The sequence below is a fragment of the Abrus precatorius genome, unplaced genomic scaffold (genome assembly GCF_003935025.1).
Source record: "Abrus precatorius isolate BTA unplaced genomic scaffold, Abrus_2018 Scaffold11, whole genome shotgun sequence".
NCBI lineage: Eukaryota > Viridiplantae > Streptophyta > Magnoliopsida > Fabales > Fabaceae > Abrus > Abrus precatorius.
Window position 1 is genome coordinate 3,361,761 of NW_020874303.1, and position 19,327 is coordinate 3,381,087.

Genomic DNA, 19,327 nt, shown 5'->3' on the forward strand with positions numbered 1-19,327 from the left:
GCAATGAACAGTATTTGCCAGGCCACGTGTGTCTCAATAAACAGCTCCACGTCATTTTGCTGGGAGAAGAAGACGCAGCCCAGGACGACGTCTCCGGGGAGGAGGAAATGGAGGATGTCAATCTCCAGCTCCAAGTGAGGAGTATCGTAGGTATGACCTCAAAAAATTCCTTGAAACTATGGGGAACGATCGCTGGAAAACGGGTAATCATGATGGTAGACTCGGGAGCCTCTCATAATTTCCTATCTCCGAGTTTGGTGGAAGAGTTAAAAATTCCTTTCGAGGCAACGAAGGGGTATTTTGTTGAAGTAGGAGATGGGCAAAGGTTGGGAAGTCAGGGTGTTTGTAGAGGAGTGGTGTTGGAACTACCAAACTTACAAGTTGTTCAGGACTTCTTATTCGAGTTAGTAGGGGTGGAGGTGCTACTGCGGTACGAATGGCTTAAGAGCTTGGGGAAGTTCACTGCAGACTTGCGCCAACACTAAATCGAGGTACACAAAGATGGGAGAGTTATTGAGGTGAAAGGGGACGTGGGGCTGTCTCGAACAGTGGCTTCATTAAAAGCCATAAGGAAGGAACTTAAAGGGGAGGCTGAGGCCTATTATGTGAAGTTAGGGATGATTACGATGGACCGCACTGAATTGCCCACTCAGGTCGCACCGACAGTTCCTGAGGCTATGAAGAAATTGTTGAGGGAGTTTAGTGATTTATTTAAAGACGGAACAACACTCCCTCCCCCAAGGGAGTGTAATCACGCCATCTTGTTAAAGGAAGGGGCCACTATTCCTGACATTCGTCCGTATCGGCATCCTCGTCGCCACAAGGAAGAAATTGAGAAGTTCGTCAGAGATATGTTGGCAGCAAGCTTGATCAGACCTAGTACTAGCCCCTACTCCAGTCCATTTTTAGTTAAAAAAAAATATGGCAGCTGGCGTTTCCGCGTTGATTATCGTGCCCTTAACAGTATTACTGTTCCGAATAAATTTCTTATCCCCGTCATTGAAGAACTGTTGGATAAGTTGGGAGGGACCACTGTCTTCTCTAAACTCGACCTAAAGTCAGGCTACCATCAAATACGTATAAGGCCAGAAGACATCTCTAAAACAGCCTTCAGGACGCATGAAGGGCACTACAAATATGTGATGATACCCTTTGGGTTAACGAATGCCCCCTCAACCTTTCAAGCTTTGATGAATCAGATATTTAAACCCTATTTACGTAAATTTGTATTAGTCTTTTTTTATGATATTTTAGTGTATAGCTCAGATTACTCTTCCCACAGAGACCACCTGGAGGTAATTCTACAGTTGTTGAGAAACCAAGAGCTTTGGATCAATGGTAAGAAGTGTAGTTTTGGAGTGTCACAATTGGAGTATTTGGGGCACATCATATCCTCTGCTGGAATTTTTGTTGACCCTGCAAAGGTTTCTGCTATGAAGCAATGGCCAGCACCCAAGGACATATGCAGTTTGAGGGGTTTCTTGGGGTTGACAGGGTACTACTGTCGTTTTGTGAGCAATTATAGGGTTATTGCCAAACCCCTTACGCAGTTATTGAAAAAGAATAGTTTCAAGTGGCCGGGAGAAGCATAAAGGGCATTTGAGCAACTTAAAGGAGAGATGGAGGTCCTGCCAACTCTAGCTATGCCTAACTTTGAGTTACCCTTTGTGATTGAAACTGATGCCTCAGGGCATGGATTAGGGGCAGTCTTAATGCAGCAGGGCCGACCCCTGTCCTTTATTAGCCAGGCCCTATCTGACCGAAATAAGTTGAAATCAGTCTATGAACGTGAGTTAATGGCTATTGTATTTGCTGTTTAAAAATGGCGTCAATACCTGCTGGGAAATCACTTTATTATCCGAACTGACCAAAAGAGTTTGAAGTTCCTTTTAGAGCAGCATGTATTGATGGGAGAACAGTTGAAGTGGGTGACCAAGCTAATGGGTTTTGATTTTGAAATTCAATATAAACCTGGGCTAGAGAACAAAGCAGCGGATGCATTGTCCAGAGTAATGACTTATAATGCCATATCCATGGTGACTAATGTTGATATGGCAGATTTGGCCAAGGAGAGTCTTGGAGATGAAGCGTTAAAGGGAATTATGCAGCAATTGGTGGCACGCCCTAGCTCCCATCCGCATTATTCAGTTTCACAGGGTTGCTTATGGTATAAACAAAGGTTAGTCCTGCCTAGGGAGTCTGCCCGCATTCCATTATTGTTGGCAGAATTTCATGCCTCACCTTGGGGAGGTCATTCTAGAGTATCAAGGACTTACAAAAGGCTGGCCATGATTTTTTATTGGACAGGGATGAGACAAGATGTGGAGAGGTTTGTGGCTAATTGTCAAGTGTGCCAACAAAATAAGCACGAGACTTTAAACCAGCTGGCCTCCTTCAACCTCTACCAATTTCGGAGCATGTATGGGAAGACATCTCAATGGACTTCATCGGAGGGTTACCCAGAGCAAAAGGGGCAGACAGCATCATGGTGGTCGTGGATAGATTGAGCAAATATGCCCATTTCATTCCTTTACTCCATCCTTTTGCTGCTAAGGAGGTAGCTGAAGTATTTATAAAGGAAATAGTGCGCTTACATGGGTTTCCCAGCTCCATTGTTTCAGACCGGGATAGAATCTTCATTAGCTCATTTTGGAAAGAGCTTTTTCATCTCTCAGGCACAAAATTGAAATTCAGTTCCGCATACCACCCTCAAACGGATGGACAAACCGAGGTAACAAACCGCACCATTGAAGCTTATCTAAGATGTTTCATTGCTGATCCTCCCCGTCAATGGGTAAAATGGCTGCCATGGGGAGAATTTTGGTTCAATTCATCATTTAATGCTTCGATCAAAATGACTCATTTCAAGGCTTTGTATGGTCGTGACCTTCCCCTGATCAACCCTTATTGTCGGGACAACACAGTAGTGGCGGAGGTGGATAGGCTGCTGCAGTTTCGGGATAGTATCCTAGAGGAACTCAAGCAACATTTAATTAGAGCACAACTAAGAATGAAGGAACAGGCAAATAAGGGCAGACGAGAAGTGAAGTTCCAGATTGGAGACATGGTATACTTGAAGGCCAGGCCATACAAACTGAAAACATTGGCCAAGAAAATTAATGAAAAATTGAGCCCAAGATTCTATGGGCCATTTCGTGTGGAAGAACAAATTGGAGCTGTTGCTTACAAGTTGTTGCTGCCAAAATCATCCCGTTTGCATCCCATCAAACGGGCGCCTCCAACTAGCCCAGCTGGTCAAGCATTGCCACCATTTTTGACAGAGGAATTAGAGCTTCAGGTTGAACCTGAGGAGGTGCTGGATGCCAGGCGGTTGTTGAATGGTCGTTGGGAGGTGCTTGTTAAATGGATGAACCTGCCTAAGGAGGAGAGCACGTGGGAAGAATATGAACTGCTGCAAGCCATCTTTCCCCAATTCAACCTTGAGGACAAGGTTCCTCTCAATGGGGGAGTATTGTTGGGTCTAAACCAATGGGACCCCCATTAAAAACATACCAAAGAAAGAGGGGCAGAATAGGGAAGTCAATTCAGAAAACAGTTAGGCAAGATGCTAACAATCTAACACACGAGCGGACGTGGCAAGGGGAGGAAAGGAGAGATTGTGTGGAGTGAGAGGGAATATATGGGGGTCGCACAATTGAGAAGGGGGGGATTTTTATCTGGGTGGTTATTGGAAGGATACTGAGGCTATTTCGCATTCTGTTTTTTGTATTGTTGTTTGTTCTTGTAATTCCAAGGTCTTCCCTGTGTTTTGTTCTGTTATTTCAATATAAATCTCAGTTCCTATCAAAAACGCAAAGCCAGTTTCACATTCAAGTAAATATAAAAGGAAAGCTCAATAACAAGCCCTTTTACCACACAGGTGCAAGCTTTTATTTACACAGGTGACTGTTCTTAAATATGCAGACTAACATAAGTTTAATACCACAATATTCATCACAAACTATGAAGCGCATACACCTCTCTTTTGAAGTGTCAGACACATTATCAGCACCAACACCTGTTAGACACTTGTTCAATATGCATGGGACACTCCTCATAAATGTCTAATTAAAAAAATGTTTTTAGTTAACTCTAACACTTAAGCTCACACCTCTGTAGAGCTCAAACTTGGACCAACACTTCAATATGAATGAACACATATTAGTATTATTGAAAAATATTCATTATTTTAACTTTTAGAAAAGTTAGCTTGAAATATAATATAAAATTTAAAAAATAATGCCTCTTATTTTTTATAAGGCTTGTTATCATAGAAAAAGTATGAAACTTAGCATGTTGGTTTGAGAAGGTGAACATGCATTTTTATGAAAAATATAATTTCATCTTAGTTTTGGAATTTTTGTAAAGAGCCAAGTGGTTATATTGTAAAATAATGTCTTTTAATATTCGTTTGTGAGGCTTATTCATATACAGAACTGCACGTGTATGTGTGTGTGTGAAATCCTAGTTTCTTATATCTTAAACATAAGCTGTGTTGCAGTACCGTGTTCTGTTTGGGGACTGCATCCATGCTTCATAGTTCATCAAACCCTCCTCCTAAAGAAAGTTCCGTGCAGCATATTGACAAAATTAATCACCACACATTCCATATTCTCACTGAACTCAACTAATTACAATCATGCCCTAAACATTGCCTCAATAAATCACAAAAAACACTCTCCTAGATAGCTAGAAAGTAAAATTAAAACCTCAAATTAGTCCCTAAAAGATAAAAAAAATCTTTCAATTAGGTTCATTTCAAAAAAAAATATTAAAACGAATAACACTAATAACACATCCAATACACTAACTAAAATTTATTGAAAACTAAAAAATAATATAAATCTCACTTTTTCCCACTCATAATTTTTTTTTTCTGGTATAATTTTCAATAAACTTTAACTAACAATTAAGAATATATTAAAGAATATATTGCTAGCATTCTTTTATTAAAATTATTCGCTAAACGTGTGGTATGCTATTTATTTTAATCATTTTGTTAGAATTTGTTAATTATTTCTTTTAAAAAAATAGTCATGTAGCACGTTAAGTTGAATATGAAACGCTAATATATTTTTAACATTGTTGATTAAGAATGCTACAACATAAAATATTAAAAAATATTTTATTTTTGTCGTTCATATAAGACTAATAAAAATATGCACAAAAACGAAGTATTTCTCCTAGTTACCTTATGATGTAACATCCTTAATTGACAAAATTATATACACATTAATGTGTCACATTGCTATTAACATGCCACATCACCATTTTGTGATAATTAATTAAGAAATTCTAAAAAAAAGACTAAAATAAATGAAATACCACACATTCAACGAATTAATTTTAATATTCCTTCTCTCGGAAGACAAATTGAAAAACTTCTTATTTTAAGGAAACCATTTGAGAGTTTAGTGTTAAAAAAATAAAAGGTTTTATAACAGTAAAACTTAATTAACATAAAAATATTTATTATACTTTATAACTTATAACTTTGATATAATAAATATTTACTTTTGTCATAAATTTTTTTAATAGATGCTTCAACTCAAGTTTAAGAGTGAGCTTAACAGAATTCAGAAATAAAAACCAATTATATTCATCACATTACAAACCCAATTCATTTTTTTATTTTTTTATTTTTTGAGTTTTGTTAAGTGTCAATTCTAGAATAAGCAACTAATAACAATGCATATCCATACAGCAAAGCCAGCAAATAAACACTTTCAATCTCCATACCTGAAGCACCATCAGCATCTTCATTCCTTCTCAGTCTAAGAGGTGCAGAGCCATAACCACTAATTCCAATCACTTTCTTTCTCTCACCACAAAACTCTCTCTGGTTCTCCCTCTTTTCTTCCAAAACCTCAACCTTTTCACTTTCCACTTCACCACCACCCTCAAGATTGCACCTTTGAAACCCCACTTGAGCCTTCTCAACCTTACCATTCAAACCAAACCCATTACCATTCTTTACCACCTTATCCTCACACCTATCTTGCGTCACCTTCTGCAGCTCCAACTCAACACTGATCCTTTCCAACTTCTCAAAATCGATTCTCTCTTTCAGGCACCCAATTTCCCTCTCCTTCTCTTCAATCTCTGCCTTCAGCCTCGCTTCCCTAGCCACCAGGGCCTCTTCGACTCGGTCGAAATCGCTACTCAGGAACGAGTCTCGCAACTCGGAAACCAACTCGGAGATACTCATGCGGTTAAGCTGGCTCCGGTCAACCAACCCGAACAATTGACCCAACCCGGTTTTGGATTCGGGTTGGGGAGCCATAAGTGTGTTCCAAAGTTGCAAACTTTGTACGTGGGAATGACAGAAGAAGTGGCACTGTCACTTTGTACAAAGCGAACGTAGTTTACAGTTACGAGACAAAAAGGAAAGAATGTGACTGACTGAACTATTGTGTTTGAAAAGGATCTGGTTTATGAGATTTTGCAGTGGAAAAAGTTCAAGTGTTTGAGTTCGAGTTAATTTGCATCATTGATTTTAAATTTAATGGACAAGATTTCACCACAACAGACATGATTCTCTCTTTTTTTTAAAAATAATAAAATTTTGTTCATTAAATTCCAAATCAATCATTTAAATTTACTCAAAATCCGCAACTTCTTTTATCATAAATTTAGAAAATCCAAATTTGTTTGAAAAACTGAATAATAACAAATTTATCTTAGAGATTATATAAAATTACAAAATCTAACAAATTTCTTAAAAATACTGATTAAAAAAATTAAAATAAATATTTTATTAAAAATATAAAATTGTGCTTTTTTTTTCATCATTATTATGTACTTTTTTGAAATTTCACTTAAATATCAAGTGTAAAAACAGCATGATAACACTTTATTATAATTTTTTGTTTAAAATTACAAAAATTGATATAATTTAGTGTTTAAATACTATAGTTTTGATAAAAATTTATTAATATAATTTATTATTTTGTACAATATTGTGCCTAATAAAAAAATTAATTATTAATTATCAACCTAGTGAGTATTTGGTGAATTGAACAAATAAAATCTAGTAATATAACTAACTAATAAGATGTCAATATATTTTCTTTCTTGATTAAAGAAGTCATAGTTAGCAAGTCTTTCATTTTATAATTAATTTTTTTCAATATAAATTTAAAACACACAATAAAAATTTACATACCATAAATTTTATTAAAAGTATAAAATATAATACATTGATAATGTTAAATATTATTATTTTATTATACATTTTCAAGCACACGATAACAACTGTTTACATGTATTTATTCTTTTGCTGTGAGTACCCTTAAATGGCATCTGAGTGATAAGTGATAGGAACCAACCACAAATCATGTTTTCTTTTTACACTCAAGCCAAATGATTCAGACATGTCAAGTTCTTCAGGCTTTTTTCCATCAGGCATCTTCCAGTCAAAATGGAAAAGCAAATTTGCAAGTGATATTTGAATGTTCGCAATACCAAATGCAATGCCTGGACACATCCTTCTTCCAGCACCAAAGGGTATAAACTGAAGATCCACCCCTTTATAATCAACTGAGCTATCAATAAACCTTTCTGGATAAAACTTCTCAGCATCAATCCAGTAGTTAGGATCTCTACATATTAACCACGCATTAACAATGACCCTGCTCTTGGCAGGTATCTCATACCCTTTAATTTCACATCTTTCATGGCATTCCCTTGGAAGTAACAATGGAACAGGAGGATGTAGACGCAATGTTTCTTTGATAACTGATCTTAAGTATTTCAGCTCATGAAGACTTTGTTCATCCACGTACCCTTTTTCATTATATACCCTTCTTACCTCAGCTTGTGCTTTTTCCATCACAAGTGGGTTTTTCATCAATTCTGACATTGCCCACTCTATGGTTGTAAATGTGGTGTCAGTTCCAGCACTAAAGATGTCCTGAAAGAGATCATGTAGCAATCAAAATACTCTATCTATTGATAAAATTTTAAATCAATTTTTGTATAAGTTACAGATATATTTATTCATATTAGATGACACATTGTCAGTGTATTTTAATTAAATTTTGAAATATATTATTTCAAAAAATAATTAAGATCTTGTTATAAAACAATTTTCAATTCCGTCCTTATATGTAGCCATTTTCTTATATTCATAGAAATGAAGGTGATTGATCTTTGGAGTAATCTACTGTAGAAATATTTGACGAACTGATATAATAATATCATAATATTTGAAGAACCGATTTAATGGTTTCCTAAAAAAGTGCAGCAACCTATGATGAGTAATAGAAACAATTTTAGCAACTGTCCAAAAGTTTCTAAATTCTAACCAAAATGGATTCTTAGAAAACAATGCAAAAAACTCTACTTCAAGACCAGCAATAGGAATCCCGTTTGCCTGCTCGGAGCAATTATAATATTGAAACAAAAATTTTAAAAAAATCATCTTGAACATATTTTATTTGATTTACTAATATTGATAATTAATCAGACTCTAAAAGTAACATACTAACCAAAATTGTTGCTTTGATAATGATATCTGTCAAGGGATGTTCAAGATCACTATGCTTCTGAAGCTTTAAAAGAACATCAACTAGATCTTCCCCAGCTTCTTCACTTGCCGTTGTTTTCAAAATATTGTCCCTATGACTTCTTACAATGTTCTCTAGTATCTTGTCCATTTCATGATGCAGCTTCTCAAGTTTATGCCTAAATCCTGTAACAACTTGAAGAACTTCAATAGAAGGAAACAGATCAGCAACAGAGAACCCTCCAGCCACATTTGACACGTCCTTCAATAGTTCTCTATACATTTTTTTACCATTGGATTTTGCACCAAAAGCAGTTCTTGATGTCAATCCATATGTCAATGAATCAACCTTCTCACTGAAATTGATGAGTGACCCTTCACTCAAAATTATATCTTTGACCAAATTTGACAATTCTTCTTCCCTAACTGATCTAAAGGACTCAACACGTTTTGTTGTTAATAGCTCCACAGTGCAAATCTTTCTCATTTGTCTCCAATAGGTTCCATGCGGAGAAAAAGTCATCCCCTTAGACCCATATGTGATTACGTCTGCTGCAAGAAGAAGAGGCCTATTTGCAAAGTTGATGTCATGTGTTTTCATCACTTCTTTGGCCATTTCAGGAGAAGATACCACTATGTTTGAAAGCTCACCAAGTTGCACATGCATAAGAGGACCATATTGTTGTGCCAATTTTGCTAGGGATTGATGTGGCAATTTTCCAATCTGGTGCATGTTCCCTATGAGAGGTAGTTTTCTTGGTCCTGGTGGCAATTTGGAGTTTGCTTTGTTAACACTTTTTGATCTCCAAACTATTTTGATCACCATGAATAAGAGGAAACCAAGGATTGAAGATGTGGTAACACCAAGTTCCAATCCCATACTTGCTGTGGAAAAACGAACTTGGGTTAGTTATCTATAAGGCTTTCATGAATGTATTTATAATAAAAAGTTGAGGCTTAAAGTATGGGAAAGAAAATGCATTTGTTGTAATCTATGTGAGAACAAAAAGTTACCATGTTTTGCTTGTTGCTAATTCTATGATTGCCGATGGTGTGTGGTCAAAATGTAATCATAAAATGAAAATGAAAATGAAAACTTGCACCAATATTGTGCTTGCTAAAGATTAAAATTTGGGACTAAACAAAAAGAATTAATATGATTGATAAAATTATTAATATAATATTGTTTATGATAAAAAGTTTTTTATTATAAGTAAAATTTTGAATATTATAATTGAAATTCATCAATTATTTTTATTTAATTTTTATTTTCCCATTTTATCTGAACATATAATAATAATAATGAAAATTTATTATAAATATAGTTAATTACTGAAATAGTGTATCATATTTACCTACAACATGTCTACCTTGTGTTTGACATTGGGGGGTTAATCTGTCCATGGCTTGGAGAAAGTGGAAATTCAAATCCTATTATTGTTCAAAGATACACTCATTTTTTAACTTAAATGAGGCTATCATCCAACGGAATGTGATAGATATGACAGCATAATGAAGACTAAATGAATAATTTAAATGTGCACCACAAAAATTTCAAAATTATTTGATTGACTTTTGCAGTGCACCCAACCATTACACCATTATACAAACATACATTTGCCAATATTAATGCCTTACTTCTATTGATAAGTTATAATGATTAAAAAATTGGATAGCTTAAATGTGTAAAGTCAACTCAATAATTACATAATTGCACGTGGCAAATTATGATATTCATATGAATTTTTTATTTATTTTGGAAAATCTTAACAATTTTTAAGATTAATTTTAAGTATTTAAAAAATTATAAAATTTTATGAAAAACCTAACAGCATGTTTGATTTTTATTTTAAAAATATTTTTATATATTTTTAAAAAATTATAATATAAAATTATATTATATTATATTTTTAAAAACAGAAAACTATTTTTAAAATAAAAATTAAGCATACTTTAAATAATTATTACATAAAAATATAATAAATAATAAATAATTTTTTCATAAAAAAATGCTGTATTTTAGATGTTTATCAACTTAAAAATTAATGATAACAAAATTATATTTTTTATTGTCATTCTAAATATTAATCTTAAAAGTTGATGTAGTGACCGTAGAGTGTGAACTCACTATTTATTTATTCATTTATAAAAATAAATACCATATCTTTTTAAATTTTTTTAATTTTACAAAAAAATATTTTAAATTTTCATTTTATTTCCATAAATTATTAAAAAATATAATTTCTATGATACTTCGTGAATTAAGAGAATATTTTATTATCATTAATTTTAAATTAATAAATAATAAAGTTAGTAATTTATTTAAAAATATATAAATATTTTAAAGATATTAAAATAATTAAAAATCACTTAAAAAATGATATACAATATTCTTCTAAGCTATAATACTATTTTAAATTTACATGTATCGTGAAATTTTTTAAATTTAAATTTTTTTTTATAATTGACTTCTTTCATTAAATCACGAACAGAAAAGTGATTTCCACTGTTTATTTATTTTAATTTTTTCTAATTTTTTATATATTAAAATATAATGAAAAATTTAAATTTAAGAAAAAAATTAAATCTATAAAAAAAATAATTAATATTATTATGCAAGTTGTTTATTATTTTTTATTATTTTTTAAAATTTATATTTTTATAATATGTTAATATTTGATTAAGATATATTATAAATTTATATTATCACTTTTGTAAGAAAAATTTAATATATTATTTTTATATTCTATCTTTCAACACATGTAAATATATTAAGGTGAAATATATAAAATTAAATATTCAAAATATATAATAATTAAAAGTTTTAAACTACCGCATTATAATAATTAAAAGTTTTAAACAATTGTGTATATAATAAAAATTAATTATAAATCATTTTTAAAACGTATAAGAATGTATTGAAATTTATTATAATAAATTTTTATTTTATATAAAAATATATTAAAATTGACTTCTGTTTTATATAAAAGTCTATTAAAATCAATTTTTATTTTTTAAAAATTAAAAAAAGTTGATTATAATCAACTTTTACATATAAATATATTTTAAAAATTAAAAAAATAATTATAATTAACTTTTATATTGTGAAGATGACTACAGCAAATTTAATTATAATTAAATTTTATGTAATTTAAAAAATATATTTTTATAAAAAAATTTAAATTCAAAATATTTACGTATATCTAATTTTAATTATTTTATTTACAAAAAAATCATACGATGTATGGATAATTTGTTTCATACAATATAATTTAATAATTAAATGCATATTAGTATGTTTTTATTTATTTATAATATATTAAAAATAATATCATTATAATTAAAATATAAATATTTAAAAATAATTAAGTTTTAAATTAATGAAAACATTATGTAATATATCTTATTATATAATAGTACTAGGATCTAGAGTCGCAATATACGTTTAAATTTAACGGTTTGCTTCTATTGATAAGTTATAACAACTAAAAAATTGGATAACGTAAACGTGTAAAGTCAACTAAATAGTTACATAATTGCACGTGGCACATTATAATATTAATCTAAATTTCTAATTTATTTTAGAAAATGTTAATAGATTAATTTTACACATTTAAAAAATTGTAAAATTTCATTAAAAACTAATATTTATTACATAAAATATGATAAATACTTTTTTAATAAAAGTTTATTATTTTTTATATTTTTATCAACTTAAAAATTAATAATAGCAAAACTATTCTTTTATTGTCATTCTAAATATAATGATTTAAACTTACTCTTTTATATACAAAAATCCATTGTTGCGTTGATCAAAGAGTGCGAACTCACTGTTTATTTATTTATGAAAAAAATATCATAATTTTTTAAAATTTTCTAATTTTACAAAAAATATTTTAAAATTTATTTTGTTTCCATAAATAAGTAATTTCTATAATGTCTTATAAATTAAAAGAGTAATCTATATACTTTCACACATACAATCATCATATATTATTGTTAATTGTATATTAATAAATAATGATGTTAGTGATATAAATATTATTTGATTTCTCACACATCAAAAAAAATTACAGCATCAATTTAAGGAGGGTATGTAATGTCTTTTTAAGTTTACATGTATCATAATAAATACCTTTTTAAAATCTAACTTTTTTAAATTAACTTTGTTCAGTAAATCATTTCAATTGTTTATTTATCTTAACTTGTTTTGCTATCCAAATATTTAAACATAATAAACATTTTAATTTTAGGAAAAAAGTAAAATTATATAAAAAAAAATAGTTAACATTGTTATGCAAGTTTTTTTTGTTTTTTTTATCATTTTATTTTCTAAATTTTTATAATATTTTAATGTTTTAAAAAATAAAGTATAAAAAATAATAATTTACTGATATTTAAAATGAACACATGATGTCACTGAGTACTGTAAATTAATAGTGTTGTTTTAGTTTATCTTGTCATATTATTGTATAACTATTTTAATGTTAATAATTTAACTTCGATGAACTGTAAAAATACTGGAATATAAGTATATATTTAGATTAAATTAAAATTAAAAATATTTATTGTAAAAATGAAGTTTGATAAAAGAATATACATTTTTCTTTCTTCATTTTCAATCTATTAAAAAAGTTTTAAGCTTGTTTGATTTCCTTCTCAAAAATAGTTTTTATAAATTTTGTATTATATTTCATTTTAAAAAAGAGAAAATTGTTTTTAGAAGAAAATCAAACAACCCCTTAGATCTCTGTTTCTAAAGCAACTGAAACAATGCTTCGTTTTATACAAGATACCATAGTTGTCATTGAAGATGTCTTCAGAATCGTGTAAAATACAATTATTAGAGCAACTGAGTAAAAATTATATAAAATAAGTAATTTTAATAAATAATTTTAATTTTTTCTATTTTTTATGTTTTAGTTGCATATAGAAAAACAGAGACTCACACGTATATAAAGACTAGTAATGTTACTTGTAGGATGTACGGATAATTATTTTATACAATGTAATTTTATAATTAAATGTATATTAGCGTATTTTATTTATTTATAATATAATAAAAACAATATATCATATATAATTAAAATATAAGTATTTAAATAATTAATATTTAAATTAATGAAAACAAAATGTAATATATCTTATTAGATAATAGTACTAGGATCTAGAGCCATAATATATATCTAAATTTTAAGAGGGCTGAGATTAATAATAAAACTTTTGGGAAAATGAACCAAAGTTAGCTATATTTATTATAATTATTACTAATAAGTTGAACTTTTCTCAAACATGTATTATATGACTTGTGTGACCGCCCTTTATGTAAATTAATCTCAATTATTTTAGAAAGTACAAAATGAATACACTTCTATAACAATAGCAAATGATTTTCTTTCCATACAAACATTGTGCACATAGGTAACTAACATGAACAGATGATTTAAATTTAAAAATCATCACAAATATAAACAACTTAACATAATTTTTACATGCATAATTATAAAATTTAAAAATCGAACAAGAAATCCTTCATAGTGCTCTTAATTAGCAGATGAGTGATACATATTAGGAATCAAGTACAAATCATGTTTTCTTCTAACAGATAAACCAATTGATTCACTCATGTCAAGTTCTTCAGGCTTATTACCATTAGGCATCTTCCAATCAAAATAGAAAAGCAAATTTGCTAGTAAGATTTCAACATTAGCAATGGCAAATGTAGTGCCAGGACACATTCTTCTCCCAGCACCAAATGGAATAAACTGAAAATCTGCACCTTTGTAATCAATTGAGCTATCAAGGAACCTTTCTGGATAAAACTTCTCAGCTTCATTCCAATAGTTAGGATCTCTACATATTGACCATGCATTAACAATTACCTTGCTCTTGGCAGGTATCTCATACCCATTAATTTCACATCTTTCATAGCATTCCCTTGGAAGTAACAATGGCACAGGAGGATGTAGACGCAATGTCTCTTTGATAACTGATCTTAAGTACTTCAGCTCATGAAGAATTTGTTCATCTACATACCCTTTTTCATTATATACCCTTCTTACCTCAGCCTGTGCTTTTTCCATCACACTTGGGTTTTTGACAAGTTCTGACATTGCCCATTCTATGGTTTTAGATGAAGTATCACTTCCAGCACTGAAGATATCCTGAAAGAAATGCTATCATCAACATAATTGCAAACAATGTTTTTTAAATATAACCTGACAAAGGATGCTTTTTTCTATTAAGTACTTTCCATGGAAAACTTTTCTTTTCAAATTCAAGAATCATAACAAAATGTTATAAACCTTTCTATGAAACTTAAATAAATGTGCATAAGAGTAACTGATGATGAAAGTCATTATTTAAATGATGAAAGTTTCATAGAAAGGTTTAATCCATTGTGTTTATGATTCTTGAATTTGAAAAGAAAAGTTTTCCATGGAAAAGCTGACTTAGATGCTAAGCACTTTTTCAAACAAGACTCGTAGTATAAAATTGTTAATAGAAAAGTTTAAGCTATGAGTTTTGCTTGAAAAAGTGGTCAGCTTCTAAGGAAAAAAAGTGGTCAGCATCCAAGGAAATTATAGTAAATTAATCTTGGAAATATTATAATATCTATTTTGAACTATAGGAAATTATGTGAATGATTTCTAATTACAAAACACTAACCAACATGATTGCTTTGATAACACTGTTAGATAGAGGATGCTCAAGGTTGTTCTGCTTCTGAAGCTTTAGTAGGACATCAACTAGATCTTCACCTTCTTTTTCTTTGGTTCCCTTGGTTTCTGAACTTGGTTCCATGTGACATCTGAGAATTTTCTCTAGGATCCTGTCTACTTCTTGATGTAACTTCTCAGCTTTGGACTTTATTCGTGTCAAAACTTTAAGCACTCCAATGGAAGGAAACAGGTCAGCTATAGAGAAACCAGCAACTACTTTTGACACATCATCCATAAGAGCTATATATGCTTCTTGATCTTCAGTCTTGCCTCCTAAGGCAAGTCTTGATGTTAAACCATAGGATGTTGAATTGATAAACTTAGTGAGATTTATGGATGATCCTTCATTCAAACATATCTCTTTAACAAGATTTGAAGCCTCCTCTTGCCTAATTGATTGAAATGATTCAACACGCTTTGCAGTTAGTAGCTCAAAGGTGCAAATTTTTCTCATCTGCCTCCAATAACTTCCATAAGGGGAAAAGGTCATGCCCTTAGAACCATAAGTTATAACATCTGCAGCAAGAAGATGAGGCCTATTTGCAAAAATGATGTCACGTGTCTTCATTATTTCTTTGGCCATTTCAGGAGAAGACACCACTATTGTGGAAAGTCCTCCAAGTTTTATGTGGATTAGAGGCCCATATTGCTTTGATAATTTTGCTAGACCATGATGAACCATTGCACCAAGCTGGTGCATGTTCCCTATAATAGGTACTTTTGGTGGTCCTGGTGGTAACTTAGAGCTTGAAGGCTGGGCTTTTGTTTTCCAAACTATGCTGAACACTATGAAGAAGAAGAGAAAGGTTAAGATTGCAGGTGAGGGAAGATTTTGGAGACTCAAATCCATGGTTGTAAAGGAAAATAAGCTAGCTCAGATATCAGCTTACTCAACTTAACTGGACATGCATGGCCAAATATTAATATTTAAAGAGGCAAAGATTTTTTAAGAAAACGTTATTAAAAATGAGACAAATTTCATTTATACTCTCTATTTAACAAAATTTGATCAAATATATCTTTCTTTTTTACATTACTGTTAATTTTTTTCATTCATATAATTAAATACAGGATAAAAAATAATTTATATATTCGAGAAAGATATGCAATGTTACAGCTGTATTTTGTCCAATGTCTTTGTAGGAATTGAAGAGGCGATGAATCTGTAGTTCTAAAGATTGTCTTCTTCCTAATTGGTCCATGAGTAATAATTTCTTATCTTTGGCTTTTTTTTCTTTATGATATTGTCATCTTGAATTGTGATCTTTGTTTAAGTTGCAGATTCTGCAACCAATGGAAAACGTACTCGTTCATGTGTTGACGTATAATTAGATGATAATATATTGACAAGAAAACGATTACTATCAGATCAAACAGAATGGAATCATCGTTATGTGATTTTGTTGTTTTATTTGTTCATTTATTGGAGCAAGATGTAAGGCAAATAATTTGCAGTGTTTTGTGTCTTTCAAAAAGTTTAAGGGGTAACATGGGTTTATGAAGAGGAGAGAAGAGAATAAAATTTTATTTTAAATAAATATATTTAGAAAAATAAAAAATATAAATTAATAAATGAACAAAAATTAATATATTAATTATATATTTATTATTATAAATAATATATAATTATCTTAATTTAAAATTAAAAAATATATTCTCTCTTCTTTTTTCTCTATAAAAAATTCTCTCCTTACCTAATTAAAATGTCAGCCTGCTTGTTTTGACCTCTTGGTAATTGAAATCGACTGCGGATGGAGATATTTTTGGCACGCACATTAAGAAATGTCAAATAACAATTATTATTTATTATTTACGTCAGTTTGTTTTTATTTCGTTTTAATATATTAGTAATATTTAATATTATAATTTTTAATAAAAATTACTGTTTAATAATTTCTTGGTATACATATTGAAACATCGATGTGGATTAGCAAAAAAATAAACAAAACATCGATGTGGAAAAAAAATTGTCCATCTTTTGAGATTCTTGTAATTGATTTTGTAAATTTTAAATTAAATAAATAAAAATTTATTATTAATTCATTAAAATGTGTAAAATAATATTAATTCATTAAATAAATAAAAAAGGCATATTTGGTGATTCTTGTGTCAACTTGGAGTCTAATCAGTCTATCCTGAAGAAAAGGACAAAGGACAATTGGTACTTCAGAAGTCAGAACAAAACATCTCTTTCTAAGACTATCCTCTCCAACAATTTTAAAAAGAAAATATAATAGAAATTTTTATTATATTTTATTTTAAAAAATATAAAATCAATTTTAAAATAGAAATTAAACTTTTTTTTATTTTTTTTTCTTTTAAACGAAAATTTTCTTCGACAGCTTAGGTAAAAATTTATTAAAATCATTTTGACTACTTAACCATTCGAGTAAAATTAAAACTGGACGTACTAATTCAAATATATGAGAGAAGATTCATATCATTTTTCATATATAATAAGAAGTTACTATAATACTTTTTCTAAATAAAATTTTGATCTTTTAAAATTTATAATTTTTTATTTTTAAATAAGTCTTTCACAATTTATTTTTTCTTTTTCTTATAATTTATATATCAATTATTATTTTTTAATATATACTTTTGTAATATTTAACTCTTATATGACATAAAATTAATATAAATTGTAATACGATATTTATACTTTTATTTTTTGAAAATTTTAGTTTTATAAATTAAAACTTTATTAAAAAATAAAAACATAATATTACTAATAACTCATCTCATTCATACTGCGCCTCAATCAAATAATATTAAATAATTCGAATGTTATAAAAACGAATAAGGAAATAAGTTAACTCCTTGTTAATATCAGGATAAGATGCAAATAATTTTTTCAAGAAATAGATAAAAATATTAAAAAAAGAAATCAAATGAAAATATTATTTAGGAGACTAAATTATTGTTTAAACTTATTTTTTTTTATATTATGTTACTTTGAATAGATTTATTTTTTTCATCCCTTTAATATTAAATTTTATTTCATAAAATTTAAATGAAATAAAAAATATAATATTATCTAAGTTAGTATTATAATGTATATTAAATATAAAATACTATGAAATATTCTTATCTTGTTTTAGTTATTTTGTTTTTATATTTTTATTAACCAATATATAAGTGCTTCATTTTGTATACTGCTATCCCTATTCTCAAAATGAGGTACTTATAATATATCGATTGATGATCTTATAATTTTTTATTTTACAACAAATAGCTAATATTGGAAGAGGCCAAGATTTTTCTGAAAAATAATATAAAAAAGTAGATTGAATCGAGAGTTGTCATTTTGCCATAAAGGATTTCAAGAGATAGCAGCTGAGGAATCCAATGTTCCCAACATTGTTCGCGTTGTTAAGTAGTCAAAGAATGATAATCCCATTAATTTCCATAGATCTTAGACCTTTGTGACTGGTTTTTTTTCTCAATGATACGTTTATTTGGTTCAACCAATGCAATATATATTATTAGATATATACAAGATAAGAAATTACGCGGATATTACCAAAAAATAAAGGAAACTGAATATTCTCTCGGTCAATATATGAAACGAAAGATATTCATATCCGTTCAACCATAATTAAGATGAAAGGTATTTACACTCCTTCAGCTATATCAAAGTAAGCTAACAAGCTAATTAAGGTAATTAATCAATAAAAAAAATTAATCATTCAAGTAATTAGAAAGATAAAATAAAACTGACTCATGAAGTTCATTAAGCTCAATATCATGTTTATAAAAAGAAAGTATATAAAAGGGTTTACTTCAGAATATTAAATAGTATTTATTGTCCTATCCCGAACACTGACTTCACCATCGAAGTGTCTTTGTAAGTACCTTTCTTCCATGTCACTATAGAAGAGAATCTTGAATATTCTACAAAGACGTCGTATCAGTGGACTAAAAAAGTAACTATAGAAGACAAGTGTATAATTAACAGGAACATTTTGACGCTCATTGTGAGGCACAAATTGTCTCAAACTTCAAACAAATATAGTATTGACAAGAAGGCCCCAGCCAACTATGGGGAATGTCACATCAACATGAAGAACATGTGCGAAATCAACCCACACCAGAAGGC

At 29.7% G+C, this 19,327-nt stretch overlaps 2 protein-coding genes across 2 annotated transcripts; both read right to left on the reverse strand.

The window, feature by feature from the left end:
* Positions 1–7,291: 7,291 nt before the first annotated feature.
* Positions 7,292–9,353, reverse strand: LOC113854385 (cytochrome P450 71D10-like). The gene is made up of 2 exons (XM_027485341.1): positions 8,490–9,353; positions 7,292–7,912 (listed from the first exon to the last, which is right to left on the reverse strand). The coding sequence occupies exons 1-2, from the start codon at positions 9,330–9,332 to the stop codon at positions 7,292–7,294; spliced, it is 1,464 nt and encodes a 487-aa protein (XP_027341142.1). The 5' UTR covers positions 9,333–9,353.
* A 4,530-nt stretch (positions 9,354–13,883) lies between these two features.
* On the reverse strand, positions 13,884–16,123 carry LOC113854754 (cytochrome P450 71D9-like). Its single transcript, XM_027485951.1, has 2 exons — positions 15,176–16,123; positions 13,884–14,670 (listed from the first exon to the last, which is right to left on the reverse strand). The coding sequence occupies exons 1-2, from the start codon at positions 16,076–16,078 to the stop codon at positions 14,050–14,052; spliced, it is 1,524 nt and encodes a 507-aa protein (XP_027341752.1). The 5' UTR covers positions 16,079–16,123; the 3' UTR covers positions 13,884–14,049.
* Positions 16,124–19,327: the final 3,204 nt, after the last annotated feature.